Raw genomic sequence first — 27,365 nt, 5'->3', positions numbered from 1 at the left:
CCCAAGAACTAAAAGGGGTCCCCTGACAGCCAGGACGCTTACCCAGCACTCTGGCCAGGCTGCAGTCTAGATTGGTCATTGGCCGTTTAGCCAGGGGTTCAGGATTCTCAATATTCCCCACGCAGTTACTTTCTCTCATTGACTCGCCCAACAGTTCTGAGCTCCAACCATTTGACCATTCAGCTCAGCACTGAAAAGGAAGATATAATTCAGTGCATGGGGTAGACACACCACAACAGCCCGAATGACTGGGGCTATGACAGGAAGCACAAGCAGAGTAACTCAGGCTTCAGTGGGAAAAAGCCAGGGGGCTCAGGGTACCCAGAAGCTCCTGATTCAGTCTAAGGGTTCATGGATGACTTCTTAGGTGTGATCCCTGAAGGAAGAGGTTCCTGGTAAACAGAGGAAGTCTATACAAAGGCTGGGTGGTGAAAGATGCGGTATTTATTCATTTCTTCACATTTCCTGAAAGTCAGTCTTGCTAATGCCGTTTGGGTGGCAAGGCGGGCAGCACTGAGAGTCTGCTGGCCCAGGGCTTTGTCACTTTCTCTCTGCAGGACCTGGGGCAGCAAGTCATGTCTTCTTGAGCCTGTTTCTTTATCTGGAAACTGGACTAATGAGTCTTCCTACTACTGGTTTGTGCTGAAAATCCAAGTAGATCTCAGGGGGAGAATGCTAGAAAGTCCTGAAGGCTGGGGTGGCTAGGCAAGCACCTGAGTTTCAATCAGCCCATGTGAAGCGTCTCATCTCCCAGTTATCGGACTGGTGTGCCTGGCCCAGGTCTGGCGGCCCAGTCTCCAGGACCTGTCTGATGTGGCGTGCAAGGGCCAGGTGCACTGAAGGAGCCACTTTCTCTCAGGTGCCCAGTTCTCCATGCCCAACACTGTGTCTCTTGGGACAACTGGTTTCCTCCTGAGTTGTTGCTGAACACCCATCGGGGAAGACCTCTGGGGCTAGGTATCTCTACTTGCTCCCCAGGTCCCCTTTCTATCCTATCCCTGGGAGGCTGACCTGGATGGGCACCATCATCTGGCACCCGTGCCCTCTGGCTTCCAATAGGGTTAGGGTAATGGGGAGCCCCATGAAAGATGGGGGAGGGGTTCTTCCAACTCCCTCCCTGTGGGGTTTCTGGGAACACAGCTCCGTCGGGGCAGCCTGTGCAGGATGAGCTCTTCTGGGTTCCACTTTGCTCCCTGTGCCCTGTGGCCGGAGGGAGGTGGCACCAGTCCAGGGTACTGTACTGGCCTGAGGTTTCCCTACTCCTTGCCCATTCCTTTGCAACTGATCCCTTTGCTAAACTCTTTGAAATATGGCACACAAACATGCTGCCTCTTCCTGCTAAGCCACTGGCTAATACACATCTATCAGTGGTTTCTTAACCAGTTCATTTGTCCAAGGGAAGTCTGGTTCTTCCAGGGCTGAGGAGATTGGGGCTAGAAGATGGAGAGTGACAGACACACTGGATCCTGTACCAGCCCATCCTTCTTTTGTGCTGAGAACCCAATTTTGTTCTAACAGCAACTTACCCAGGACAAGAGAGATGGCTGGTCCAACTGAATTAAGGCCATCTCCTTTTGTTTGCCTGACACTGCTCTGAAAGGGGAGGCACTAGAAAGGCTTTGCACTTTTTCTGCACTATGCTGGTAGCCACCTACTTTGTGCCTTTGCTCCTGTTTTGGTGAGGGGCGTACTGTTGGGAGCTACGGCAGCCACGTTGCCATTGTGAGGGCCTAAGCTGGAGAGTGAGACTCAGAGGGTAAAACAGAACAATAGAATCACGAATAAATGTCCCTGGTAATTCCCATCATGGCTCAGTGGTTAAGGAATACGACTGGGAACCATGAGGTTTCAGGTTCGATCCCTGGCCTTGCTCAGTGGGTTAAGGACCTGGCGTTGCCATGAGCTGTGGTGTAGGTCACAGACACAGCTGGGATCACGAGTTGCTGTGGCTGTGGTGGAGGCCAGCAGCTGTAGCTCCTATTAGATCCCTAGCCTGGGAACCTCCATATGCCACAGGAGTGGCCTCAGAAAAGGCAAAAAGACAAAAAAAAAAAAAAAAGAAAAAGACAAAAAAAAAAATAAATGTCCCTGTAGCTTGGGGCCCCTTAAGTCAGGCATTTGCTGCCTGGAGTTGAAGACTTAACTGTGATACAGGGTGGGACAAGGGATAAATCCATGAGGGAACAGGCTCAAGGTGGTACTCTGGACGTCCTGGGGCCTGACACCAAACCCCACCTCAGCCTTAGGCACCCATGGCTGAGCTAGGCAGGGGCAGGGTGAGGGGATCTCCAGTTCACAGGGGTGGCCCGTGGGCCCTGGGCAAGGAGCCTCCTGGCAGAAGTGGCACCTATGAGTCCTGGACCGCCTGGGCTCCCTGAGGCAGAGGAGGGGACCTTGGGAAATAAACAATCCCAGGCATCTTCCCAAACACCATGATCAGGGGTTTTACTTAGGGGGAAAATTTGTATTGTGAATGTGTCTTGGATTTAAACGTGATGAAGCAGGTGTTTTTTATCACGGCTCAGTGGAAACAAATCTGACTAGAACTCATAAGGACGAAGGTTGGATCCTTGGCCTCACTCAGTGGGTCAGTGTTGCTGTGAGCTGTGGTGTAGGTCGCAGATGTGGTTCGGATCTGGCATCGCTGTGGCTGTGGTGTAGGCTGGTGGCTACTGCTCCGATTCGACCCCTAGCCTGGGAACCTCCATATGCCGCAGATGCGGCCCTAAAAAGACGAAAATAAAATAGATGAAGCCACAAGGCCTTGCTCAGTGGGACCCCTTCTTCCTCCCCTCTCCCTAAGCTCGCTCCATTTCAGCCTCCTAGTTTCATTGCTGCTCCTCGCGTGTCTGTCTGAGTTTGCCATGGGGCCTCCACACTGGTTATTCTTTCCGCCGGATACTTTCTACAAGGCCTGTGCCCTCCATCAAGCCTCAGCTCCAATGTCACCTCACAAAGGCCTTCTCTGACCTTCGACCAGCACAGGCAATTCCCTCCTAATACCTACACTTAGTTACTTTAATTCCTGTCATGTTTCCTTCTCTAGAAGACAAATGCCACGAGGCCAGCTGCTTTGCTTGTCCTGTTCCTCATCCCACCCTTCATGTGTGACCGTGACAGGCACCTGGGGGCTGGCAGGTCTTTCAGCACCTGCGCGATTGGTTCAGTGTTTACAGGGGCAACAGAGGACCATGTCCTCATGCTGAAGGGTCTGGCTCTACCACCAGGCAAGCCTGGCTTTGAGGCTCAGCTCTGTGGGACCCTATGTTTCTGGTGGGCCATGATCACCAACAGAGCAGGGAGACACTCCCAGGCAAGCAGGGGTTCAGGCCAGGCAGACCAGTGGTACGACTGTGCTTGAGGAGAGGGCCCTGCTCCTGCTGGCTTCCTTTTTACAGGCTTGGGACAGTGAAGACTTTCGTGGTCACAAGAGGGGCCTTCTTAGCAGACATGCCACGTGGCTAGATGCCTGCTGCCTGGGGAAGCTGGTACCGGTGCTGGGAGCTCACGGGATGCTGAAGCTGGTCACAGTCCTCTGGCTGGGGAAGGAATCACGGGTCTCAGCTGTTGGGTGGCCTGGGCATGCTGCCTGCATGGTCCAGTGGGTAAGCCTGTTTGTCCTTCCTCAATTTCCCCTGCTGCAAATGGCAACAGAAGTCTGGAGCTTGTAGGACCCAGCATGCGCCGGGCCCAGGGACCGTGAGCCAGTGCTGTGGCCATGGGTGGCCAGGGTCTGGCACGTGGTGATTACAGTGGCTCCAGTGGATTCTTGGGCATCAGTAGAGGGCAAGGAAGAAGGCTGGCCCCTCCCTAGGGTGCAGGCAGGCACCGGGGCGAGAACCACATGTGATTTCACAACAGCTCAGTGGGCTGGGGACAGGCGACATGGGAGCCAGGCGCTGGGTCATTGTTACTGCCGTTCCCAAGGTCCTGTGTTCCCCATAACAGAGTCCTGGGACAGCGCCTGGCCCTGGGGCACCTGGGAGTTCCCCCTCTACCTTCTTTCCCTGCAGCCACCTGCAGGGGCTTTGTGGATGCGCCAGGACAGGCACCAGGAACCACTCCCCCAAGCTGTCAGTTTATTTGCTTAAAATACCTATTTCTTCTGAAGCACAGGGCTGGGGTGGAGGGGCTGCCAACCCTCAGTCCCGCTTTGCCTTCCTCCGCACAGCCTGCACCAGCAGCTCTGAGTAGTGTTCCAGCAGGGCATGCAAATCTGGGCTGGCCAAGGGGCACAAAGTAGGTGGGGAAGGGGGACCTGGGCTGGGCAGGGCCTGGGCTGGGGCCCCTTCAGTCCCCACCAGCCAGTCGTTGGCCTCTAGTTGGCTGTGGATCCAAAGGAAAGTGGAGGCCAGCTCAGTCTGTGCCTGCTGCTGCTCGGCGCTCACCTCGTCCCTGGAGACCATCTGCAAGGGGGGCCCAGCTTGTTAGGTGCCACCCAGGTCAGGCAAGGCCAGGGAGCCCCTGCAGCCCTTTCCCCTGATCCTGAGGCTTGGCTTACCATGTGGTACAGGTCTAAGGCCTCTTGGAAGGCAGTCTGCAGCCTGTGCACAATGCTCCCCACATTGCTTAGCTCAAGGGGACCTGGGGGCGGGACCCTGGCTGGCACCCTGGGTTGCCCGCAGTGTCCAGGGCAGCGATGGACCGGACTGAGAGCATCTGTGGGTGGAGGGGAGAAAATGAGAAAGATGCCTCTAAAGAGGCCAAGGTCCCAACTGTTGTCTCTCTGCCTGGAACACTCAGTCCCCAAGGCTCCCCTCTTACCCCTCCTGCAGGTCTCTGCTCAAATGCCACCTTCTCCCTGAAGCTTTTCTCATCATCTTGTTTAAAACTGACCACTTCACACACCTGTCTCTCCCTAAACACTTTCTTTCTCTTATTTCTCTCCTTAGCACACATCATATCATAATATAGTTAACGCTTTCCGTACAGATTTAGTCTGGGTATCTCCCCCAGGTGAGACGTCAATCCTCTGTATTTTCTTTTTTCTCTTTTTTTTTTATGGTCGCACCTGTGGCATATGGAAGTTCCCAGGCTAGGGGTCTAATCGGTGCTACAGCTGCCAGCCTACGCCACAGCCACAGCAATGCCAGATCTGAGCCGCATCTGCGACCTATGCCACAGCTCATGCCAATGGCAGATCCTTGACCCACTGAGCGGGGCCAGGGATCGAACCTGCATCCTCATGGATACTAGTTGGGTTCATTTCCACCAAGCCACAGGAAGAACTCCCAACCTCTGTACTCTTGTTTACCACCAAGTTCCATGTCCCCAGGGCCTAGAACAAAGCCCAACACTTATGAGGTGCTCACCAAATATTTATAGAAATGAATGAATGAATGAACAGCACAGTGCCTGTGGTCAGGTCAAGGGCCTGCCTTTGAGGCTAAGCAGCTGTTACATGGGATGAGCTTAAGGGACAATCCCCTGTGCCAAGGGTGGTACTCACCAGGAGCAGACTCCAGGAGGGAGGTGATGTTGCCAGGGACCCCGGGCCTGGCCTCTGGAAGCGGGGGGCTGTTGGGGTGGGCAGGGATATTGAGGGGTTCAGGGGCCAGAAACCTTGGGAGAAAGGTGGAGTTATGGAGACTTGAGGCGCTCACATTCACAGGGCTGGGGGCCGAGAAGCTGGCCGTTGTGACCATGACATTGGGCTGGATGGCCACAGGTTCCTGGGACCAGACACACATGGCAGAAGGTTCTAGCTGGGGTGGGGGCAGTAAGAGCCTGTCACAGATACTCGAGAGGGTGAGTTTCAGGCTGGCACGGGCCTCATGGTTGCCCCGGGAGGGCAGGGCAGGTTCTTGGCCCTCACTGTCAGAGCTGGGTGTCACTGTGGTGGTGATGGCTCGGAGCTCCTGGCCCAGGGAGGACAGCTCCCCCAAGGACGAGGGCCTGCAGGGAGGCCTGGCCAGCTCAGCCAGGACAGGGCCTTTACTGTCCTCAAGGGAAATGCTGTGTGACATCTTGGCCCGGGAACCGGCAGTGGCCTCCACATAGGAGGAGGTAGCAGGGGTGTGGACACCCTGAGCCAGGCCTGGAGTGGGTAGGGCTGTGGGCGTCGGAGGCGTCTTATCTGTGGGTGGCACCGAGGAGGAGGAGACACAGGGCGCCAGGCCTGTGAGGCAGGGGGCTGTGAAGGAAGCAGACGGCTTACTCTCACGCCCAGCTGCAGAGCTGATGGACAGGGCCCCCCACCCAGGATGGCTGAAGAGTCTGAGTGGACTCTGTCCATCCCCACCATGGCTCAGCTGGGCACCCAACACCCTGTGCTGAGAAACCCAGGGCTGTTCATCTGGGGAGGCGGACAACTCACTCAGTGGGGACCAGGCTTCGAGGGGCTCCTCAGCCTTGCCCGCAGAGAGGACCTGTAAGTACAGCCTTGAGGTGAGGACCAGGCCTCCAGGCTGCCAGCCCTACGTCACAGGGAGGCGGCCTCAGCACTCACATTGGTCCTGCCTGGGGAGGTATAGCCGGTTCCCGCTCTCAGGGGCTCTGCTCTGGGCTGGCTGCCCACAAGGTCCGTGAGTTTGACCTCTGGGGACTTCACGGGGTGTCGGGGCAGCCGGGTAGGGAAGGTGTGGGTGAACCTGCAGGTAGGAAAATGGGTGGTTGCCCTGGGGGTGCCTGTGGGGACCCGGCCCTGCATGTGGGGAGATGCAAAGCTGGAGGGTGGGGGGGCTCCAGTTCACCAGCTCCCACCTGGAGGGCTTCTGGAAGCGTGAGAGGAACTGTGCTGAGATGCTCAGCCGGGGATTGAAGAAGTCATCCTTGGCCTCAGAGGCCTTCAGGTCTCTCAGGGATCCGTGGAAGAGCTCTAGGGCAAGACGCCGAGGGAATCCTCAGAATCCCACCACCATCCAGCCCTGGGCCCAGAAAGACCCACAGACCAGCAGACAGATCCTCAGAAACCACCATCAACAGGCAATACACACACCTCAGATGCAAATGGAACAGACAGAGGAAACCAGGCAGCTCAGTCTCTAGGTAAACCTTACGCCCTCCCACCACCCTGGCCAGCCCCGCCAGGGAGAGCCCTACCCCAAGACACCCCCGCTGGGCCCAGCCCCGGATGGCCCACCCAGGCAGGGTCGGAGCGGGGCAGGGCCTACCCTCAGCGGGGGCATCAGTAAGCGTCTCGAAGTGGTGGCGGAGGAACTTCTCCTGCTCAGGGGTCTGGGGCAGGGAGCCGTTGGAGAGGCCTGGCACCTCGGGCCGGGCCAATTCTTCCGTGGCACCTGGGCATCCTGGGGCGAGGTGGGGGTGGGGGGGTGGGCAGGGGCGTGCCGTCAACACCATGAGTCATGGCAAACGCTCTGACAAAGCCACCAGGCCGCTTCGCAATGGAGACAGCGGCCTCGCCCATCACACACCCTACTGCCACCCGGCAGAGAAGGACGGCCAATGGCTCTGTCTTGGAAGGGAGGAAGTTGGGGCTCAGGGCCCAGGGGCAGGGCTGACCTGAGTCTGCCGGTGGTTACAAACCATGACCGGCCGGCCCCCAGCCAGGCCCATGTCCTCACTCTCTTCCCCGCGTCTGGCTCCCGCTTACCTGGTGCCGGGGGCACCGCCACGTCAAACGGAAGGTCTGGGTCTGGCCGTGGAGGGGAGTGGACGGCGGTGAAGCTGCACTCTAAGTCGGCCTCTGACTCCCCTGAGTCTGCAGGAGGTGGGGTGGGGCTGGTCAGGAACCCAAAGCGGGGCGCCGATTGGCTGGAGCAGGTACGGGCCTCCAGTTCTGAGGGCTTCAGTCCCCTCATCTGGAGAAGGGAGTGATAATACCTGCCCCCCTATTTTTATGGCCCAGCAAGGCTACACTTCCAGGAAGGTGTAGAGCTGGCTCCCACTGGTGGCCAGTTGGGCTCCAAAAGCCTTGGGTGACAGCAGGGACCATGTCTGTCTCTGTGACAGACTCTGAGCTTCAGGAAGACTGAGTCATGGTCACCATCAGTGCTCAGAAAGGGGCCATAGGGTCTCTGCCGGGCATTCACTCACCCTCAGGGGGGTTCAGGTCCTTGGAGCTGATGGAAGGAACCCGGAGGTAGAAGTCATCTTGCTGGTCCCCAGGCGCCCCCTCTCCCTCCTCAGCGCAGGGCTTGCTGCAGTGCCAGTGGGGGAGGTGGTGAGGAAAGGATAACATACTAGTTAGTAAACTGCTGCCTCCGCCCAGAACCCCTAGGCAGCTGCACCTGCTCCTACCCGAAATACGGCCTCGCCTCCTCCTGCCTTCTCCAAAGGCTCCCTCCCTCTCCTCCTGGAACCAGGTTAACAGGCTGCAGCAGAGGCCATCCTGGCCTCACCCCTCCGCCTCCCTGCCAGGGGCTCACTGGGAGAGCAGAGAGCAGTTCTTCTAGGGTGGGCCCACCCTACTGGCTGAAGCTTCCTCTCTCCAACAAGGGCTCCCCTCAATGCAAAGGACACCCACCTGTCTGTCCTTGTGATTGTCACCTCTGACTCCAGGGAGCAGAGGAGCTCACTGACCTCAGAAGACTCCCTCTGTGGGGGCGTTAAGGAAGGATGCCCACAGCCATCCTCTTGGGGACTCTCTGACTGTGGGTGAAGAGGGCACAGTCATCAGAGGCGGCTGTGACAACCAGCGAGAAGCTGCTAGGTGTTCCACCAACACCAACAGCGACAGTGGCTTGGACCCCGGCCATCACGAGCTCACTCTGTGCTGCCCCCACATTATCATCGGCCCATTTGCAGATAAGAAACAGGTACGGCTCCAACCCTTAAGTGTATTCACATGAAGTTCAAGAACAGGCAAACCAACCCATGGTGAGAGAGCTGAGAGTGTGGTCTGCCTCATTGGGGTTACTGACTGGAAGGGGTATAGGGGGGTCTTCGGAGAAGTAGAAAAGGCTTCATGCTTTGACTTGGGTGGTGTACACAGGTAACGATTCATCAAACTGTATACTTATGATTTGTGTGTACCTAACGAACCGTATGTATATGATGCCACATAAGAAAACCTATATAATAAGGAGTTCCCGTCGTGGCGCAGTGGTTAATGAATCCGACTAGGAACCATGAGGCTGCGGGTTCGGTCCCTGCCCTTGCTCAGTGGGTTAACGATCCGGCATTGCCGTGAGCTGTGGTGTAGGTTGCAGACTCGGCTCGGATCCCGCGTTGCTGTGGCTCTGGCGTAGGCCAGTGGCTACAGCTCCGATTCGACCCCTAGCCTGGGAACCTCCATATGCCGCAGGAGCGGCCCAAAGAAATAGCAAAAAGACCAAAAAAAAAAAGAAAAGAAAAGAAAACCTATATAAGAAAAGAATAGAATAAGAGCCAAACTCGTGTCAGCACCTCTAAAGGGCCCAGACCCTGTCTTTAGCACTGGATTCCTGTAAAAGCCCTCTGAGAGTTTTTTTAAATGACTGCTTTTTGTTTTGGTTTGTTTGGGGTTTTTGACCACACTGTGGTCAGGAATCAAAGTCACACCACTGCAGCAACCCGAGCCTCTGCAGTGACAACACTGGACCCTTAACCCTCTGTGCCCCAAAGGAACTCCCATGACCCTTTTTATTTTATTATTATTTGTCTTCTGTCTTTTTAGGGCCGCATATGGAGGTTCCTAAGCTAGGGATTGAATTGGAGCTACAGCTGTTGGCCTATACCACAGCCACAGCAACGCAGGATCCAAGCCACGTCTGCGACCTACACCACAGCTCGTGACAATGCCGGACCCATAACCCACTGAGCAAGGCCAGGGATCAAACCCGCAACCTCACGGTTCCTAGTCAGCTTAATTTCTGCTGTGCCATGAGGGGAACTCCCCCCATGACTCCCTTTTATTTTCTGGCTGCACCTGCGGCATATGGAAGTTCCTGGGCCAGGGACTGAATCCGAGCCACAGTGGTGACCAATGACATAGCTGTAGCAATGCTGTATGCTTAACCCACTGCACTGAGCTGGGGATAGAATCCTCAACTCTGCAATGACCCAAGTGACGGCAGTCGGATTCTTAACCCATTGTGCTACAGCAGAAACTCCCCAATAGCCATTTTTTGAAATGATCTGTATTTGAAATCTGAAATTTTTCTGGGTCATTTTTTTTTTTCCCAAATGATCATATTTTTGAAAACAAAAGCCCGTAACGGCATGCCTTGCTGCAAGTTACAGAGCCAGGAAGGGGTAAGGACCAGGGCTCCACCTGCTCAAATGCCCCCGACTCAGGCCTAGACCTGCACCACCCCCACCCCCACCAGCCCAAGCTCTTAATTCCCAAGTGACCGCCTCCCTGATTCCTGGTCTCTGGGAAGTTTCACTGTATATCAGTCCAGGGGCTCACTCTCCTGCCCTCCACCATCTCACGTAACCTCTCTCACCCCTGGAGGGGGGCAGTCAGCCTTATTTTCAAAACGAGAGAGCCAAGACCCCAGGTCCTGGGCAGGCAGTCGTGGTGCAGGGGCTGCAGGCTGGGCTGGGGCAGGCAGTCTGTACCTGGCTCAGCAGGCCCGCCAGTTTCTGCGACTCCACCGCATCCAGAATGGAATCCTCCAGGCTCTCGGGCTTCATGGGGGTAAAGTAGCAATCCAGGTCCCGGGCGTCCAGGATGGTCTTGAGAGGCTCCTGGTCAGCCCGCTCCGCCCAGCGGCCGTGTGGCTGGTAGCTGCGCTTGGCATGGAAGGCTGAGCCGTCTGCCACATCGTCGTCTCCGAGCTGCGGGGGACAGGGGACAGTCAGGCAGCTAGCAGAGCGCTCACCAACTCCAATGGGGCCTAGGGACACTGCATGGACCCTCATCCAGCCTCTTGGCTTTAGATGCCTCTCAGAAACAACTTCCAGATACAAGGATCGACCTCCAGGCTGCACTTTGCCCTTAAACTCCAGAAGTGCACACACAACTGCTCTACATAGCCCCGTGGATGCTGAGGGACCTTTCAGAGGGAACAAGCTGAAGACAACGATTGCCCTTTCCTGCAAACCTACTCCTCCCAAAGCCTTCCCTGACCTAGTGAGTCTTTCCGGCTGCTCCAGTCCCAAACTTGAGGCCCTCTGTCATTCCTTATCCTGTCCCCCATGCTCCACACTGTATTTTTTCTGCTCTGCCATCCAAACACTTGCAAGATATGACTCCTCCCCTCCCATGGCCCCCACCACTGCCTCTTACCAAGACTTGTTTGAGAAACAGCAGAGGTTGGGTGCTTGAGAACTCAGGCTCTGGAGCCAGCCTTCTAGCTAATTCCTAGCTCTGTGACCTTGGATGAGGTACTTAACCTCTCTGGGCCTCAGTTCCCTATCTGTGAATAAGAGCGGATATGAAAAGGCCATGTATGGATGAGGATTAAATAATATATATAAAGGACTCAATAGAGCCAGAGTAAGCCACAGTGTAAGCCAACACTTAAGTGTCTGTGAGCATTTGTTGGATATAATTCCAAATGTAGTATGCACTGATAAGAAGTTTGGGGGCCCAAGAGAGTACAGCCAGATGCCCTGACCTGGCCTGCAGGGCAGGGGATGATGGCAGGGAGGGCTTCCCTGAGGAGCTGACATTTAGGCTTTGATTTGAGGGCTGACATTGTTCCTGAAATGAACCCTTCAACCTGGGGTTTAGGAACCTGCTGCCAACCTCCAACCCACCAGCTCCTAGCCTGCCCCTCCCTCAAGTCAGCGACCACTCATTCAGCCCTAACTTAATCCTAGTCCCTCACTTCCCCTCACACCCAACAGTTTGGCTCCACCTTCCAAAGCCATCTAGAATCCAACCACTTCTCTCCCCTTATCCAGCCTCCAACCTCTCTTTCCTGGATTGTCACAGCAGTCCCCTCCCTGGTTCCCCTCTTGCCCTCAGGGTCGGTTTCCCACAGGTGGCCACACCTGAGTTAGAACGTGGCCTTGCTCAGCTCAGAGCCCTCCTTCCCGTCCACCTGCTCAGCGCCACAGGGGGAAGCTAGGTGGAGAAGGACCCGAGAGTGTCGAGGGAACGCATCAAGCCCACACGGTCCCTCACGGCCAGCCCGCTGCCTCTCGGAACCCTTCCCCTGCTCCTCTGCCCTCATTCGCCCGAACCCAGGCACCTGGGCCTCCCCGCACTTCCTTGAACTTGCTAAGCACCATCCATCCTGTCCCCCAGCCTGCGCCCCTGCAGACTGGTCTTCTTTCCCAGGATCTGCATTTCTCACTTGCTTCAGTCCGGCTCGAATATGATCTTCCCAGTGAAGCCTTTTCTTTTTACCCTAAAACGGTCACTCTCCCTTCCCTAGCACTTGTTTTCCTTCTCAGCTTTCTTTTTTCCATAGCACTGATTATCGGTTTCCAAAATACTTAATACTCTGCAATTTACCCAATTTACCCCCCCCCTTTTTTTTTAAGGGCCACACCTGCAGGATACGGAGGTTCCCAGGCTAGGGGTCGAATGGGAGCTGTAGCTGCCAGCCTACGCCACAGCCACAGCAACGCCAGATCTGAGCCGCATCTGTGACCTACACCACAGCTCACAGCAATGCCGGATCCCTAACTCACTGAGTGAGGCCAGGGATGGAACCCATGTCCTCATGGATACTAATCAGGTTCGTTACCGCTGAACCACAAAGGGAACTTCTACAATTTACCTGTTTGATGTGGATATTGTCCATCTCCCACACCAGAAAAAGAGCCTGGGAAGGCAGAGATTTCCTCTGCCTTGCTGACTGCAGTGTCTAAGAGCCAGAGCAAAGCCAGTATGGGGCTAATGCTCAGTACATATGTGTTGCATGAATGAAGGACTGTCTGTGCTGAGATTGGAAGGATGATAGGGGTTCTCCAGGGAAAGGAAAGATGCAGACGGGGAAAAGGGCTCCCAAAAGAACAAGGAGCACAGGGGAGGGCACCCCTCCTTTGCCAGCCCCTAGGAGTCCCACTCTCTGGGCAGACTCACCAGCCGCTTTGCCCAGAGTGGCAGCTTGCCGTTGGTCAACAGGCACCGAGGATCTGGAGAGATGCATAAAATCCATGAAAAGAGAATAAACAACCCAAAAGACAATGGGCAACATAAACAGGCAGTCCTCCAAAGAGACAATACAGGAAACAACAAACATCCAAAGCCAGTTAAGCTCACGAATTGTCAAGGAAACACAACTGTAAGCAATAGAATATGCTTTACCCACAAGACTGACCAAAAGTAAAATGCTTCAAACTATGGGATGTTTGAAATGGCAAAGTGTGTGGGGGGGGACAGAGGGCTTAACACTGACTGCTAGATAGGGAGTAACTGGATTTGGAAGGCCCCCAGGGTCTCTTTTAAAATAGAAAGTGTCCTGGCTGACCCCAGGACCAGTACAGCCCATCTTCATGTGCCTCTGTCCTGGAGAAACACCCCACACATGGCCAAGGAGGAGGCTTCATTCACCACGTTGTCACGGTAGGAAACACCCAAATGCCCACCCGGAGTACAAAACACCCTACTCCACTGCTGGTTAAAAGAGGGAGGCCTCTGCTTTGTTTCCACCATCCAACAGGTCAAAAAGATAGTTCTGAGAGGAAAAAGATACCGAAAGATATGCAGTACAATACAGTTTGTGGACATAAATAATTCCTATGGATATGCAATACGTATATTCATGTTCAGGAAAAAGCCTATTAGAATTCACACCAAACTCATACAAGTGGCCCCCTTGGTGAGGATGTTTAGACACGAGGGTGGTGACAAAGCAAATGGGCTTACTCTGTTCCCAGTCTCACACTGCTGTTACCAATCAGCCATCCCGTCGGCCCCCGTCTGTTCCCTCCTTGTGGGTGAGTCCACCACCCTCACTGAGAGCACCCAGTGCCAGTCACTGCTTCCAGCCTCCCTCACAACTGAGTAATCAGGGCCAATGGGACCTGCGAGAAGCCTGCAGGGGCTTCTAGGGAAGAGTCTCCTCTCTAAAGGAGATTCCAGGAGGGAGTGCCTCTGATGCCTGCAACTTCTTGCACCCATGATGCAACCAGCCTTCTTGCACCCCATGAGGGCCTAAGCCAAGGCGATACGCAGAGGGGCAGAAATGTATTATTGAGGGCCTGACCTCTCATAAAGCCGCTGAGCTAGGACTCTTCCTTCTGCCTGAACAAGAGAACCTGTTCTGTCTTCTGATTAACATCACCCTGTTTTTGGAGTTCCTGTCATGGCGCAGTGGTTAACGAATCCCACCAGGAACCAAGAGGTTGCAGGTTCAATCCCTGGCCTTGCTCAGTGGGTTAAGGATCCAGCGTTGCTGTGAGCTGTGGTGTAGGTCGCAGATGTGGCTCGGATCCCAGGTTGCTATGGCTCTGGTGTAGGCTGGCGCCTACAGCTCCGATTCGACCCCTAGCCTGGGAACCTCCATATGCCGCAGGAAGTGGCCCTAGAAAAGGCAAAAAGACAAAAAAAAAAAAACAGAATAAAACAAAACAAAAAAAAACATCATCCTGTTTTCCCCCTGGGACAGCTCCTTACATCCACCCCAGGCCTTTGGTCAGGTGGTTCAAGTGGAGCTGACTAAAGCCTCTGCCCTTAGGGAAGACCCTATGACTCAGGCCTGGCCCATCAGTGCCTGGCTCAGAAATGGGCACGTGACTCATAGCAGGAATGTGAGTCATGAACGTAGGACTTTGCTTGAGCTATTGGGAAAGAGGTGCTCTCCTCTCTACAGAGAGTTAAAACCTTGAGCTACTGGGGGATACTCTGCCCTTGTACAGGGAGAGTCTGCCTGAGAGCAAAGTCAACATAGAGAAAAGCAGAGCCAGAGGTGGAAAAATATCTATTTCTCAACATCACCTGACTACCTGGATCCAGCTATGCCTGAACCAATACTTCCAAATTTTCATTTACAAGAACCAATAAATTCTCTTTCCAGCTTAAGTCCATGAGAGTCTAGTTGCTATCACACTGAGAGTCCTGACTGATGGGAGTATCGAGCTTCAAGATGTGTCAGGCTTCAAAACAAATCGCAGGCCAAAACCCAGCAATGATCCCTCCACTGAGAGTTCAAAATAGGGCCCCTTTCCCAACCTGAATCCAAGCTCTCTTTGGATGGTGTCTTCAGCAACTCTTCAGGTTCACACTCTTCCTCCAGCTCATCCTCTGTCTGTTCTCCAGGGCTTAGAGAGCAGATCTCGCTGGGCATGGATGTGCACGTTTCTTGCCTGAAGCCAGCAATGAGGACAACAGGGAGGGAAATATAGGTAAATGGGGTGGGAGAGGGGACCTGCCTTGAGCTGGGCCCCGAGCTACGGTCCATATGAATATACTCTTAGCTTTTGATCAAGATGGTACTGGGAGGGCTCCCCTGCCACCCCCGCCCCCGCTAGAAACATACTGCAAAATAAAATGAGATGTAACAAAGCCTGGGCCAAAAAAATAAGACAAACTCTTCAAGGGTCACAGCAATGGAATGGAAAGCAACGCAGACAGCGGGCCATGAGTCCTGAGTTGCTGGGTTCTGCTGTGGAGAGCAGGGTTAGCAATGAGATTTCAGCTCTAAGAGCCAAAGAACTGCTCACTCCCTTGGTGCCTTGATCTGCATTCCCTCCGAGACTACAGACCAGGAGGCCCATGTCAGGCCTGGTCTCCTCAGGGAGGCAACGGCAAAGCCTCAGGACAGAAAGGAGTTCCCTTGCGGACTAAGGATCCGGTGTTGCAGCAGCTCAGGTGACTGCTGTGGCGTGGGTTCCATCTCTGGCCGGGGAACTTTCTCATGCTGCAGCCCACCCCCCTCCGCCCCGCCAAAAAAAGAGAGAGAGAAAGAGAGGCAAGCACGGCTCTAGAGGCAGGAGAGAGGAAAATTCAAAACCTCCCACTCAAACTGAGACCTCCAAACCCAAATCAGAACAGGAATTCACTCCAAATAATATTGGTCTTGAAACATAAAGACTTAAGAAATACTGGAGTTCCCGTTGTGGCGCAGTGGAAACAAATCTGACAGGAACCATAAGGTTTCGGGTTCGATCCCCGGCCTTGCTCAATGGGTTAAGGATCCAGCGTTGCTGAGAGCTGTGGTGTAGGTCACAGATGCGGCTTGGATCCCATGTTGCTGTGGCTGTGGCGTAGGCTGGCGGCTATGGCTCAGGCTGGCGGCTATGGCTCGGATTGGACCCCTAGGCTGGGAATCTCCATATGCTGCGGGTGTGGCCCTAGTGAGACAAAAAGACAAAAAAAAAAAAAGTTCAAGAAACTCAAAGACATAACTGAAGAAATAACTTTCAAGATTAAGAAGACATCCTGGCTCCACTGGACCCTTTCTTGACCTCTTCCCTCCCCACCTGGGCTAAGGTGGGGGTCTCCTCTGGTCCCCACAGACCCTGGGGCTTCCCCACCAGAGTGCTCTGGGGATCTCCAAGCACTTTTGCTTTCCCACTTCAAACCCTTCTCATATGTAATACTGTAACTCTGTATTCAAATTCCATCTCCCCATTAGGCCTCGCATGCACAAAGGGCCCAGCTCAGGGCTGTCTGAGCCACAGCTGTGTCCTGCCTCACTCCTCATGGGGTCCAAGGCAGGAAGACATTCCTCCGGTGAATGGACCCACAGGGGATGGACAGGTGGCTGCCAGGACCTGGGGTCGCTGCTCCACTTCCCGTCCTTCGTGTTCTGCTGCGGCTGCTCCCGTTGGTCGATCTCCAGTAAGTGCTGCTTCATGCAGTTGGTGATCTCCGGGCCCAGGTGCCAGATGAACACGCAGCTGCAGAGGCCAAGGAGAGACGTGGAAGAGGGAGGAACAGGAAATGTGAAACCATCTGACCCTGAGGCCACCTGGGTCACCACAGCCAGGACCCTATTCCTCAGTCCCTGCCCCCCATCAGCATAGTGCAGGGGCTCGGGTCCAAGTCAGGTCTCCACCTGAAGACCCAAGGAAGGGGCTGTGACGAAGGACCGTAGTAAATCAAAGAGTGACAACAAAAGGAACTTCCTCGTGCTAAAAAGGGTACCAACCATGTGCTAAGGAACTTATATATGTCATCTCGTTTGACTCTCACCATACAATTTTCGAGGCAGAGGGGAGTGGCCTCTCTTACAGAGGCTCAGAGAGGGGAAATTATCTGCTCAGGGTCACAAGTAAGTGGCAGATCTGGGATCTCAACTCAGGGCTGGTGCACTGTCCAGGGAGTAGGCTGGAACGCTCAGAGGGCCCTCTGCACAGGCAGGCTCTGGGCAAGGTGGCCCGGGTCTGAGCCCTTGATAGGGAGGGCCCACCACTCCCAGGAGGAGGCCAGAGGCCAGGCCTTTCCCACCTGTCTCCAGAAACTGTGATCAAGTGACGACAATCGTAGGTGAACTTCATGCCCGTGATGATTTCTGCAAGCAGAGCAGAGAGGCTGCGCTGGCCCTCTGAGCCAGAAGGCTGTGTGGCGACAAGTGGGGAGGTGTCCCAAGCAGGGAGGCACACCCACCTGAATGGCCAAACATCTTGGCAACGCACTCGCCTGAGTAAAAGTCAATCACGGAGATGCTTTTGTCAGAGCAGCTTGTGGCCAGGAAGGTGCCTGAAGGGTCCACATGGACCTGCCAAGAAGAGGATCCATGTGACCCCTGGGTGGTCTCCTCCTTCCCAGGGGCCTGGGAAGCAACATTAGGGCCCCACTCACTGGCCCTCTCTGCTGGGCACCTGGTACATGGACTCGTCCCAGGTAACCTTCACCACACACACCTCCCCCTCCACAGGCGAAACGACCAGCCACGGCAATGGTACTAATGGCAGCCAGGCCCCGTGCTGAGCACTGTACGTGTGTGAACCTATTTCCTCCACAGAACTCTCTGATAGAGGTTTCTTTGCATTTTACAGACGATGAAACAGGTTGAGAATAGATGATATTTGCCCAAGGTCACAGGCAGCCTGAGGCAGAGCTGTTAAGAGGGTCTGACCCTGAAGCCTAAACTCTCCTCGTCCAGAGGCCCCCAAGAAGGCTCCCACCTCGTCCTGGATTACACACGCAGGGAGCAAGGCTGGAGAGGGACCCCAGGCCTCTCGGATTCTTCCCACACCCCGCTCTACTGACACTCAAGATGGAAACCACTTAAATGGCTCCGCTTGGGGCAGGGTTCAGTAAATAAAGGTAGAGCAATCAGGGCCAGCTCCCCGCATCCTTGGTCAGCCCGGCCTGAGTGGATACTGGCCAGGGTGTGATCCACGGATCAGGTGCCAAGGAGGACACAAGTCTTAGGCGGCCTAGCAGGGGAGAAGACGGGGGGGAGGGGGGGGCCCTTGTGTGTGGCTGTGTGTGCGGCTTTCACCCGGGAGCCCCAGTTCCTCACCTTCAACAGGGACCCTTCGTCTCCCTGGGAGCCCTTGTAACACTTCTTCTGCTTCCCGTTCACGGTGTTGTAGACTCTAGGAAGGTGGGGGGCATAAGTGACTAACCTGGCCCTGCCCACTCACCCTCTCCTGTCCTCTGGATCCAGCCTTACCTGCTCCCTCCTTTCCCCTGGAAGTCCCCATTCCTCCTATCCCCCATCTAATGTCTGGGCTGAAACCCCATGCCAGGGAATGTGACCTCATCCCAGGCTGGGTCACAGAGGCTATGTACTGGGTGTCCCTTGAGTTCATGTCTGTCTCCCCGCCCATAGCAAGCTGAGGGCCTGGCATCCAGTTCGAATGAGCAAATGAAGGCGGTGGAGAAGCTCTCTGCACATGCTCATTCCTCCCCATCCTCCCGGGCTAAGCTCAGCTATCCCTTCCAACAGGCCCTTCCCACAAGCTCCTGTCGTCCCAGCTCTGGTCACTCTGTGCTGTCACAGTCTGGGGAGGTTCTCTCTCTTCCACTCCACATGACTTTCCCACTGTCCCTTCTAGACAGCTGCTCAGGGAACAAGGGTGAGTGAATGAGTCTACGAGCCACATCAGCACCTCTCAGTCACCCCACACAGGCTCCTGAGAGCCAGGGGAACCCTCTGCTGACCTGGGTGAGCCCAGCTCCTAAGAAACACCCACACGGTCCCTCCACCCCACCCTGCTTCAGGGACCAGATAAGCAGGAGGAAAGCAAGCAGCCCATGAGAAGACAGGCCCAACTAGGCCCCTACAGGCCCCGCTCAGAAACCAGCCCAGGCCAAGCCAACTCAGAAGCCAGGACTGCCCTCACCTGACGTTGCGGTCCTGGCAGGCCACGGCCACGTACTTCTGGGTAATGTCAATGTCCATGTCATACAGGGTGGTCTTCTCTGCCACGTGGTGGGTACGGACGAAGTGCAGTCCATCCGAGGCCTGGCAGGGCAGGCAGGGCCTTCAGAGGACACCCCTGACAAGCCCCCTACCCCAAGGAGGCCACCCCATGCTACCTGCTGGGCACTGCGGAAGTAGATGCTCTTGTCGGCGCCACAGCTGATCATCTGGATGTCTCTGCTGCCTGGAGGAAGGAGCAGTGTACTAGGCAGGGCTGGGCCACCGCTGGGCTGCAGATCCTAGCTAGGGAACCTACTGCAAGGGAACTCTGCTGGGGGTCAGAGGGGGCTTCGTGGAAGAGGTGAGGTGAGGTGGGTGCAGGGGTTCGTGGAAGAGGTGCGGTGAGTGGTAGAGCCGTGTGTGTAGGGGGGGACACAGGGAGCAGTGGGCTGCAGGCCTCTGCAGAGCAAGAGCAGGTAGGGAAGCAGAGGCCAGGACGCAGCAGGGGCACTATGTTTCATGTGGGATTTGGAGAGGTGACTCGGGTTGCAGCATGGAGGTGGGACTGAACAGAAGAGAGGAGACAGGCAGACCTCTGGGAGGCTCACACTATCAAGAACAATCAGAATATCCACACATTCCTCGGGCCAGGGCCTGCACCGCCTGCGCCTCCCCTTCCTGTCATCAGCCACTGCGTCGCACAAATGGGAACCCAGGGGCTCAGAGTCACACAGTCCTTGTCCCAGGGTGCAGCGTCAGGACCGGGCCAGGGCTGAACCCAGGCAAACTCTGGTTAAACACTGCTCTGTAGCCAGGCTTCCTCTCTGAGCCTCAGCTTCCAGGCTGTTTAACGAGCCTCCTTCACCGTGGAGTGGTGTCAAGCTCTAGGGACAATGGTTGCCACCTGGTAAGCACTACTGGCATGGCGTTGCTTTTATCCTTCTTTCTTTATAAAATAACAATAATCACAGCACAAATACCTCAGAGAGTTGTAGTGAGAATGAAAAGACAGAACACACTGCTCCTTCATGACAGGACTTTTGAGAGCGTCTGGGCCTGACATGCAAGTTAAGGTGTTGCTCAGGCAGGAGTCAGCAGATCACGGAAGGGGGTGTGTGTTGGGGGCTGGAGGGAGGGGGACTGGGACCCAGGAGGGACCCAGAGAGGGCCTGCAAGTCACTGGTAATGTTTTGCTTCTTTACCCAGGGTGGTGAGTCCAAGTATTTAGCAATACTTGGACCAGGACCAATCAGAACAGCTGCTGGCTGTAAACAATGCGTGTCTGGTCTGGTTCAAACCTACCGGCTATGACCCTTGATGTGGACACTCACTGAAGGAGTCTGTGAACTAGTAACATGTTTTCTGTTCACTTTTTTGGATGTGTATTTCACTGACTCATTTTTTTAGCTAGGTAGCTCCAGACAGTTTCTGACTGGCTGGAGCCCAGTTTCTATGAACTATCAACGTTTTGAGGACAAGGCCCAGGCGGGCCAGCCCAGTCAGAGCAGGGTTCACAAGAGTTTGGTTTAGGATGCGCCTCCTCAGCCTGGCTGGGACTTTACCGGAGGCCCACACCTTCTGAAGGTGGCCTCAAGGACTGACTCTTGGGCCACCCTCTTGGGCAGTCATCATCTCTCCAGGATCTAGACCATTCTTTAAAGGTGAGGTCACTGCTGGCCAAACTTCCAGGTTTACTGAACAATTCTAACTACCCTGTGGAAAGAATGGTCTTTTAAGGATGTCTGAGAAGTCTGAGCAGATCAGCTTTTGTTAGATCCTCACTAAGACATTGCAAATATTGTTGACCCGTTTTTGCCCAGCTCCTGACCTCCTTTGTTAGACAGAGGCAGGGCAGGAAGCGAGAAAACCAAGGGACATTAGTACATTCTTAGCCACAAGATTATGTGAAGGAAACTCTTCATGGTTGAGAACTTGGAGTACACAGATGTATTCTCTCCATGAATGGAATCTTTTTTTTTTTTTTTTTTGGTTTTTAAGGCCGCACTTGCAGCACATGGAGGTTCCCAGGCTAGGGGTCTAATCGAAGCTACAGCTGCCAGCCTACACCACAGCCACAGCCACACCAGATCCAAGCAGCGTCATCGACCCACACCACAGCTCATGGCAACACTGGATCCTTAACCCACTGAGCGAGGCCAAGGGTCAAACCTGCAACCTCATGGTTCCTAGTCAGATTCGTTTCTGCTGCGCCTCGACGGGAACTCCGGATTCTTCTTGAATACAGTTTTGAATATGTTCCTAGGTTCTAATCAGTTAAACCCCCATGAGGCCTACACGCTCTTCTCTTGGAATTCCTCATGGCCAGGGATCTCCACACTCAATCTTTCCAGTCTTGGAGGGATCCCTTCAATTGCTGGGTTGAGCACAGGCTTTGAAGGACAGCCTTATACAAAATACCAGGCCTGTACCTACTGGCTGTGTCCCTGGCTGTAAAGGGGATAAGGAGGTGGGTAACTGCTGGGATGGGCAAAGACCATCACCCAGCACAGAATTTGCCTCCAGCCATGGCTGCTGTCACCCATTTTTCTACCAAAGTCACCAGCACCCATCCCACCCTGGATTGGCACCCTGATTGCCTTCTGGGGACCAGTTCTCATCTAATGCCAGTCCTCCTGGATGCAGATGGAGGCAGGTGGGGGCTGGGGGCACATGAATCAGACCTGGCCCAAGAGAACACCCCTAAGCTCTGGCACCGATAACTATTCTGGAAAGGACAGGCGCCTCAAGCCAGCACAAGGGAAGCTGGCTCCCAATTTCTGCCAAAACTGACAGCACAAGGGAAAATCTCTTTCCAGTGACATAGCGACCACCAGGATCCTGTCCACCAGAGAAAGGACAGATGACAGAGGGAGAGTCCTAATAATTAAGAAAAAGAAAAAATCAACCTTTGGATCCAGTTGTGCTTGAATCCAGAGCTTGTTTAAGCTAAAGGGGGCTTTGTTGCTATGTGCAGCCAAAGGAGCCCATCTAATGAGGTGCATGACGCAGGAGGAAGGGGCTCACCAGTAAACTTGACGGCCGTGATGGAGGAGGAGTGGTCATCCAGGGTCTGCTCCAGGCTGTAGTTCTTCTCCACGTTCAGCACATGGATCAGTCGGTCTCGACTGGCCGAGGCCAGCAAGGTCAGCCCTGTGGGTGGAGAGTGTGGCGCTGGACTCCTCGGAGGCTGCTTGATGCCTCAGCCTCCCAAGGAACAGCGTGACCGAGCTCTCCTGGCCTTGAAGAAGGGGTCTTTGGTTTCATAACTGCTGCCCACTGGCTCCAAACCCAGGGAGGGGTCACTACCACACCCTGGGCAGTCCTTCCTCAGCACTCCAAACTTGCGCATTTGACATCTTTCGCCACTGGTTCCTGCAGGATGAATCTTGATCGATACCCGGAGGTTCCTCCGCTTGTGACCACACCAGACATTCCAGCAGAGCCCAGCACCCCTTCCTACAAGTCCAGCTACTTGGTCTGCCAAACGAAGCCGTGACAACTTCTCAGCCTCCCCCAACACCGCCCCCTCACAGTCTGAGATCTGGCTACAGAAGCCTCATCAAGAACCCAGTGGCCACTGGCTGCTACTGGACCTTCATGCTGGTCCCGCAGACAGTGCCTCCCCTGGGCACCTGCTATATCTGAGGCCTAACACATGGACTGAGGAGCGCTCCACAGAGGAGTCCTGAATGAAAAGAAATTTAAAAGTAAATTTTGTGGGGCAGAGGATGTGTGCAGGGGAAGGAAGGAGGAGACAAGAGCCTGCGAAAGATCGTTAACCCAGCACGACATAACTCCACCTACGTCATATTCCTGCAGGAAATCTGGCAACAGAATCAAATCACGAGGAAAATAAGACAAACCGAAATGGAAGACAATTCTATTAAATGACTGGTCTATATTCTGCAGAAAGCCAATTCATAAAGACAAATTAAATAAGGCTGTGGAAATAGTCCAGAACAAAGGTGGCAACAGAGCCAGGACAACTAAAGTGTGAACCTGGACTGGAAAACCAAAGCTGCTCAAAGGAAACATTGGGACAACTGGCAAAATGTGAATGAGACCCACAGGACAGAGGACAGCACAGTATCTAAAGGCAATGTCCACATTTGATAAGTGCACCGTGGTCATGCAAATGCGTGTCCTCCTTGCTAGGAAATGTTCACAGAAGCACTGAAGGGGGAAAGGGTGGCACGCTTGCAACTTACTCTCGAATAGTTTAGCAAAAGAAAAACAAAATGTGGAGTTCCCATCATGGCGCAGCAGAAATGAATCCGACTAGGAACCATGAGGTTGTGGGTTCAATCCCTGGCCTCGCTCAGTGGGTTAAGGATCCGGCATTGCCGTGAACTGTGGTGTAGGTTGCAGATGCGGCTCGGATCTGGCATTGCTGTGGCTGTGGTGTAGGCCGGAGGCTACAGCTCCAATTAGACTTCTAGCCTGGGAACCTCCATATGCCACTGAGGGTGCGGCCTTAAAAAGAGAAAAGACAGGAAAAAAAAAAAGAAAAACAAAATGAACATATGTGCTATTGTTGTACTGTGTGTGTGTGTGTGTGTGTGTGTGTGTACATACACACATGCAGAAACAGAGAAATGGACAGAGGGCAAGCAGATAAAATCATATATACAGTCACAAGCTCAGACAGGATTTCGAAAAACAAACAAACAAACAAACAAACAAAAAAAACTTGGGGAATCTGGGTGAGGAGGATACGGCTATTTATCATAATATTCTACAATTTTTCTGCAGGCACCAAACTTTTTCAGAATAATATGCTTGATTGTTGATCTATTTTCTCTAGCAGACATGAGCTCATTCATACACTGACTCATCCAATGCTCACCTCTTTAGCCTGAGCACTGCTCAGGGTTCTAGGGACCAGGATAAGCAAGTTGAGTCCTGCCTGCTAATGTCTTGCTTTCTGAAGTCCCAGCTACCCTGTTCCCAGGGTCCAGCCCTGGGAGCCCTTATTAAACAGAGGACTCCCAGCTGTCATTCACAGATACCAACTACCCTTCTCTGTGGCTCTGCCAGGCAGGCCGCTCCCAGCTCCAACCCTGCCATGGACTCACCTGTCTCAGGCTTGGAGTACTCCAGGCACAGCACCTCAGCATCATGGGCCTCCACCCTGACCAGCTCGTCCATGAAGTGCAGCTCGTGGATCCTGGGAGACACATACTGCCTGCTGTACCCCGAAGGAAGCCGCCACCCCTCAATTCCAGGTGCTCTGCCACTACTAGAAAAGGTCAGAGCAGCCAGAAAGGCGACATGGAGACTAGCCTACCCTGCCCAGCTTGTCTAGAGATGCCCAACCATCCTCCTTCTCTTTCTACCCGCCATCTCAAGGAAGCAGCACCAAGCCTGGGGGCACCTCAGTGGGCATCTGCCCCTGTGGTTCCACAGGTGAGATCTAGGATGATCCTCTGGGGGAATGAGGCTTAGGGAAGGGCTCTATCAGAAGTGATTCCTGGGGGTCAGGAAGGAGTCAGAGGTTATATTCCAGGATAGGATCTATGGAAGGGAACATTTGATTCCAATTTCTTCTTCTTCTTTTTTTAATCAATATATATCGCTTTCTTTCTTTTTCTTTTTCTTTTTTAGGGTTGCACCTGTGGCATATGGAGGTTCCCAGACTAGGTGTGGAATCAAAGAGCTGTAGCAACACAAGATCCAAGCTGCATCTGCGACCTACGCTGAAGCTTACAGCAATGCCAGATCCTTAACCCACTGAGCAAGGCCAGAGACTGAACCCACATCCTCATGGATACTAGTTGGGTTATTAACCCTCTGAGCCACCATGGGAACTCTTCTTTTTAACCTTTTTTTTGGCCACATGCCCATGGCATACGTAAATTCTTGGGTCAGGGATCGAACCTGCACCATAGTAGTGATCTGAGCCATAGCAGTGACAACATCAGATCCTTAACCTGCTAGGCCACCAGGGAACTCCAAATTTCTCATCATCATCATCATCATCATCATTTTTTTGGCAGTACCCACAGCATATGAGAGTTTCCAGACCAAGGATCAAATCTGAGCTGCAGTTGTGACCTATGCCACAGTGTCACGGCTGCAGCAACACTGGATCCTTAACTCACTGTGCCTAGCTGGAAATTGAACCCATAGTGCCATAAAGACAATGTTGGATTCCTAATCTGCTGCACCACAGTGGGAACTCCCAAATTTCTCATTCTTTTTTTTTCTTTTTCTTTTTAGGGCCGGATATGGAAAAAGTTCCCAGGCTAGGGGTTGAATTGGAGCTGCAGCTGCCAGCCACAGCCACAGCTACAGCAATGCAGGATCTGAGCCGCATCTGCAACCTACACCACAACTCATGGCAACACCGGATCCTTAACCCACTGATCAAGGCCAGGGATCAAACCCACATCCTCATGGATACTAGTCAGATTTGTTTCTGCTGCACCACAACAGGAACTTCCCCAATTTCTCTTTCCTTTCCTTTTTCCTTCCCTTCCCTTCCCCTTTGCCTTCCTTCCTTCCTTCCTTCGCTAGGGGTCGAATCGGAGCTGCAGCCGCTGGCCTACACCAGATCCTTAACCCACTGAACAAGGGCAAGGACCAAACCCGCAACCTCATGGTTCCTAGTCGGATTCGTTAACCACTGCGCCATCACGGGAACTCCCCAATTTCTCATTCTTAAAGCATCTCATATTCAGACTTTCCTCACATTCTTTTTTCTCCCCCATTTTTGGCGGCCTCTTGGCATATGACGTTCCCAGGCCAGGGATCAGATCCAGTCTCAACCTAAACTGGCAGCAATGCCAGATCTTTAACTCACTGTACCAGCAGAGGGATCGAATCCACCTCCCAGCATTCCTAAGACGCTCTTGAACATGTTGTGCCACAGTGGGAACTCCTTTCCTCACATTCTTGCCAAACAACATCAGAATACAGGTCATCCAAGGTTGAAATAAGAAACAGTAGTTCCTGTCATGGTGCACCGGAAATGAATCCAACTAGCAACCATGAGGTTGCAGGTCTGATCCCTGGCCTCACTCAGTGGGTTAAGGATCTATTGTTGCCGTGAGCTGTGGTGTAGGTTGCATGTGCGGCTCAGATCCTGCCTTGCTGTGGCTGTGGTGTAGGCCAGTAACTATAGCTCCGATTAGACCCCTGGCCTGGGAACCTCCATATGCTGCGGGTGAGGCTCTAAAAAGCAAACAAAACAAAACAAAAAAACCAGTCATCCCAGCTCCTCCACTCTCCACCTGTGTGATCCTGGTCCAGCCACTCGGCCTCTCTCGCCTTAGCTAACCCATCTGAGAGTGGCACTAACAATAGCACTTACATCAGAGAGTCAGTGACGGGATGAAATCAGTCCAGATACGCGGTACTGGAGGAGCCCACTGTGCCCATGAGAGCTCTCATTACCGTTTTCCTCATTCAGAGGCAAGTGCTGTCAAGGGGAGCAGCCCCCTGACACGGGTGGTTTGCCTTATGCAGGGATTGACATCAAAACAGCTGCCACCATTTAACATACCACAAGTCGTCACAGAAAAAATCTGCACTCTGTCCCTCTTGGACGAGGCTGTATGACCACTTGGAGCCTGTCTTGCTGGTGCTGCGTGGTGCCCCTTTATGAGGCACACACTCTCCTGTGCCCCGGAACCCAGGCGGTCACGCAAGTCATTTGTCCCCTTACACCCGATCCCTGTGATAGGGCTCATGTTCCGTCAGCACTTATTGGGCCTGTCATATCTTGAAACCCTCCGCAGTGTGGTAAACGGCCTGAGCTCTCAAATGTCCCATCCTCTTGGCCCCTCTCCCCGGGCCACCAGGAACCCTGAGCTCCAGCTGGCATCTTCTCTGATGGTTCAGCAGTGCTCCTACTATGTGGCTGAGAAGGTGTCACCCTGCCCTAGAGTCATGCTGGAAGCTTATGTTCCCAGGGGTTGCTGCCTACCAGACAGCTACTCACCCCCTCAATCCCAATGGGGAGCTGGAGGTGCCAAGGCCAGAATTCCTCCCCACTGTTCCTAGAACCCAAGCCCAAGCTGGGAGGTGTTCACTACACACCACCAGGGCCCACTTGCCTCAGATTTCCACTTCGGTCTCCTGAAGCCAAGTGCTGGCCATCAGGACTGACCTGCATGACTCGCACCCCAGCTTTCATGTCCACAGCCATCCCATTCTCACTCCCTCGGTCTGGAAAGTGTGACATGTCCTGCAGGTGCTGGATGTCACTCTCCACGTACACGACCTTCAGCAGGGTCTGCAGGAAGGAAAGGGTGAGGTCAGTGCTATGAAAGCCCCGAAGCACCTCTGCAATTCTGTCTCCTGAGAGCCAGTCTCCTATTCTTC

At 53.9% G+C, this 27,365-nt stretch overlaps 1 protein-coding gene across 7 annotated transcripts in view; it reads right to left on the bottom strand.

Annotated features, from left to right (window-relative positions):
* Positions 1 to 4,062: 4,062 nt before the first annotated feature.
* Positions 4,063 to 27,365, bottom strand: part of WDR62 (WD repeat domain 62) — a 54,144-nt gene continuing 30,841 nt past the window's right edge. For 4 of the 7 annotated variants that reach the window (XM_047794030.1, XM_047794028.1, XM_047794029.1 and 1 more), the window contains 22 exons: positions 27,098 to 27,276; positions 24,116 to 24,207; positions 22,065 to 22,190; positions 19,217 to 19,284; positions 19,021 to 19,142; positions 18,195 to 18,270; positions 17,333 to 17,444; positions 17,174 to 17,237; positions 16,498 to 16,623; positions 14,954 to 15,087; positions 12,863 to 12,915; positions 10,444 to 10,662; positions 8,426 to 8,550; positions 7,996 to 8,099; positions 7,553 to 7,660; positions 7,113 to 7,247; positions 6,703 to 6,817; positions 6,449 to 6,590; positions 6,317 to 6,368; positions 5,450 to 6,133; positions 4,502 to 4,659; positions 4,063 to 4,406 (listed from right to left, as the gene is read on the bottom strand). In XM_047794030.1, the coding sequence (XP_047649986.1) occupies positions 4,143 to 4,406; positions 4,502 to 4,659; positions 5,450 to 6,133; positions 6,317 to 6,368; positions 6,449 to 6,590; positions 6,703 to 6,817; positions 7,113 to 7,247; positions 7,553 to 7,660; positions 7,996 to 8,099; positions 8,426 to 8,550; positions 10,444 to 10,662; positions 12,863 to 12,915; positions 14,954 to 15,087; positions 16,498 to 16,623; positions 17,174 to 17,237; positions 17,333 to 17,444; positions 18,195 to 18,270; positions 19,021 to 19,142; positions 19,217 to 19,284; positions 22,065 to 22,190; positions 24,116 to 24,207; positions 27,098 to 27,276 (3,258 nt within the window). In that variant the 3' untranslated portion in view covers positions 4,063 to 4,142. Of the gene's footprint in view, positions 4,407 to 4,501; positions 4,660 to 5,449; positions 6,134 to 6,316; positions 6,369 to 6,448; positions 6,591 to 6,702; positions 6,818 to 7,112; positions 7,248 to 7,552; positions 7,661 to 7,995; positions 8,100 to 8,425; positions 8,551 to 10,443; positions 10,663 to 12,862; positions 12,916 to 14,953; positions 15,088 to 16,497; positions 16,624 to 17,173; positions 17,238 to 17,332; positions 17,445 to 18,194; positions 18,271 to 19,020; positions 19,143 to 19,216; positions 19,285 to 22,064; positions 22,191 to 24,115; positions 24,208 to 27,097; positions 27,277 to 27,365 lie in introns of those variants that run through there. The other 3 variants (XR_007136689.1, XM_047794034.1, XM_047794033.1) reach the window with 3 other exon arrangements.

Source organism: Phacochoerus africanus, chromosome 8 (genome assembly GCF_016906955.1).
Source record: "Phacochoerus africanus isolate WHEZ1 chromosome 8, ROS_Pafr_v1, whole genome shotgun sequence".
NCBI lineage: Eukaryota > Metazoa > Chordata > Mammalia > Artiodactyla > Suidae > Phacochoerus > Phacochoerus africanus.
The sequence above is the reverse complement of the archived record's forward strand: the minus strand, read 5'-3'. Positions and strand labels throughout refer to the sequence as shown.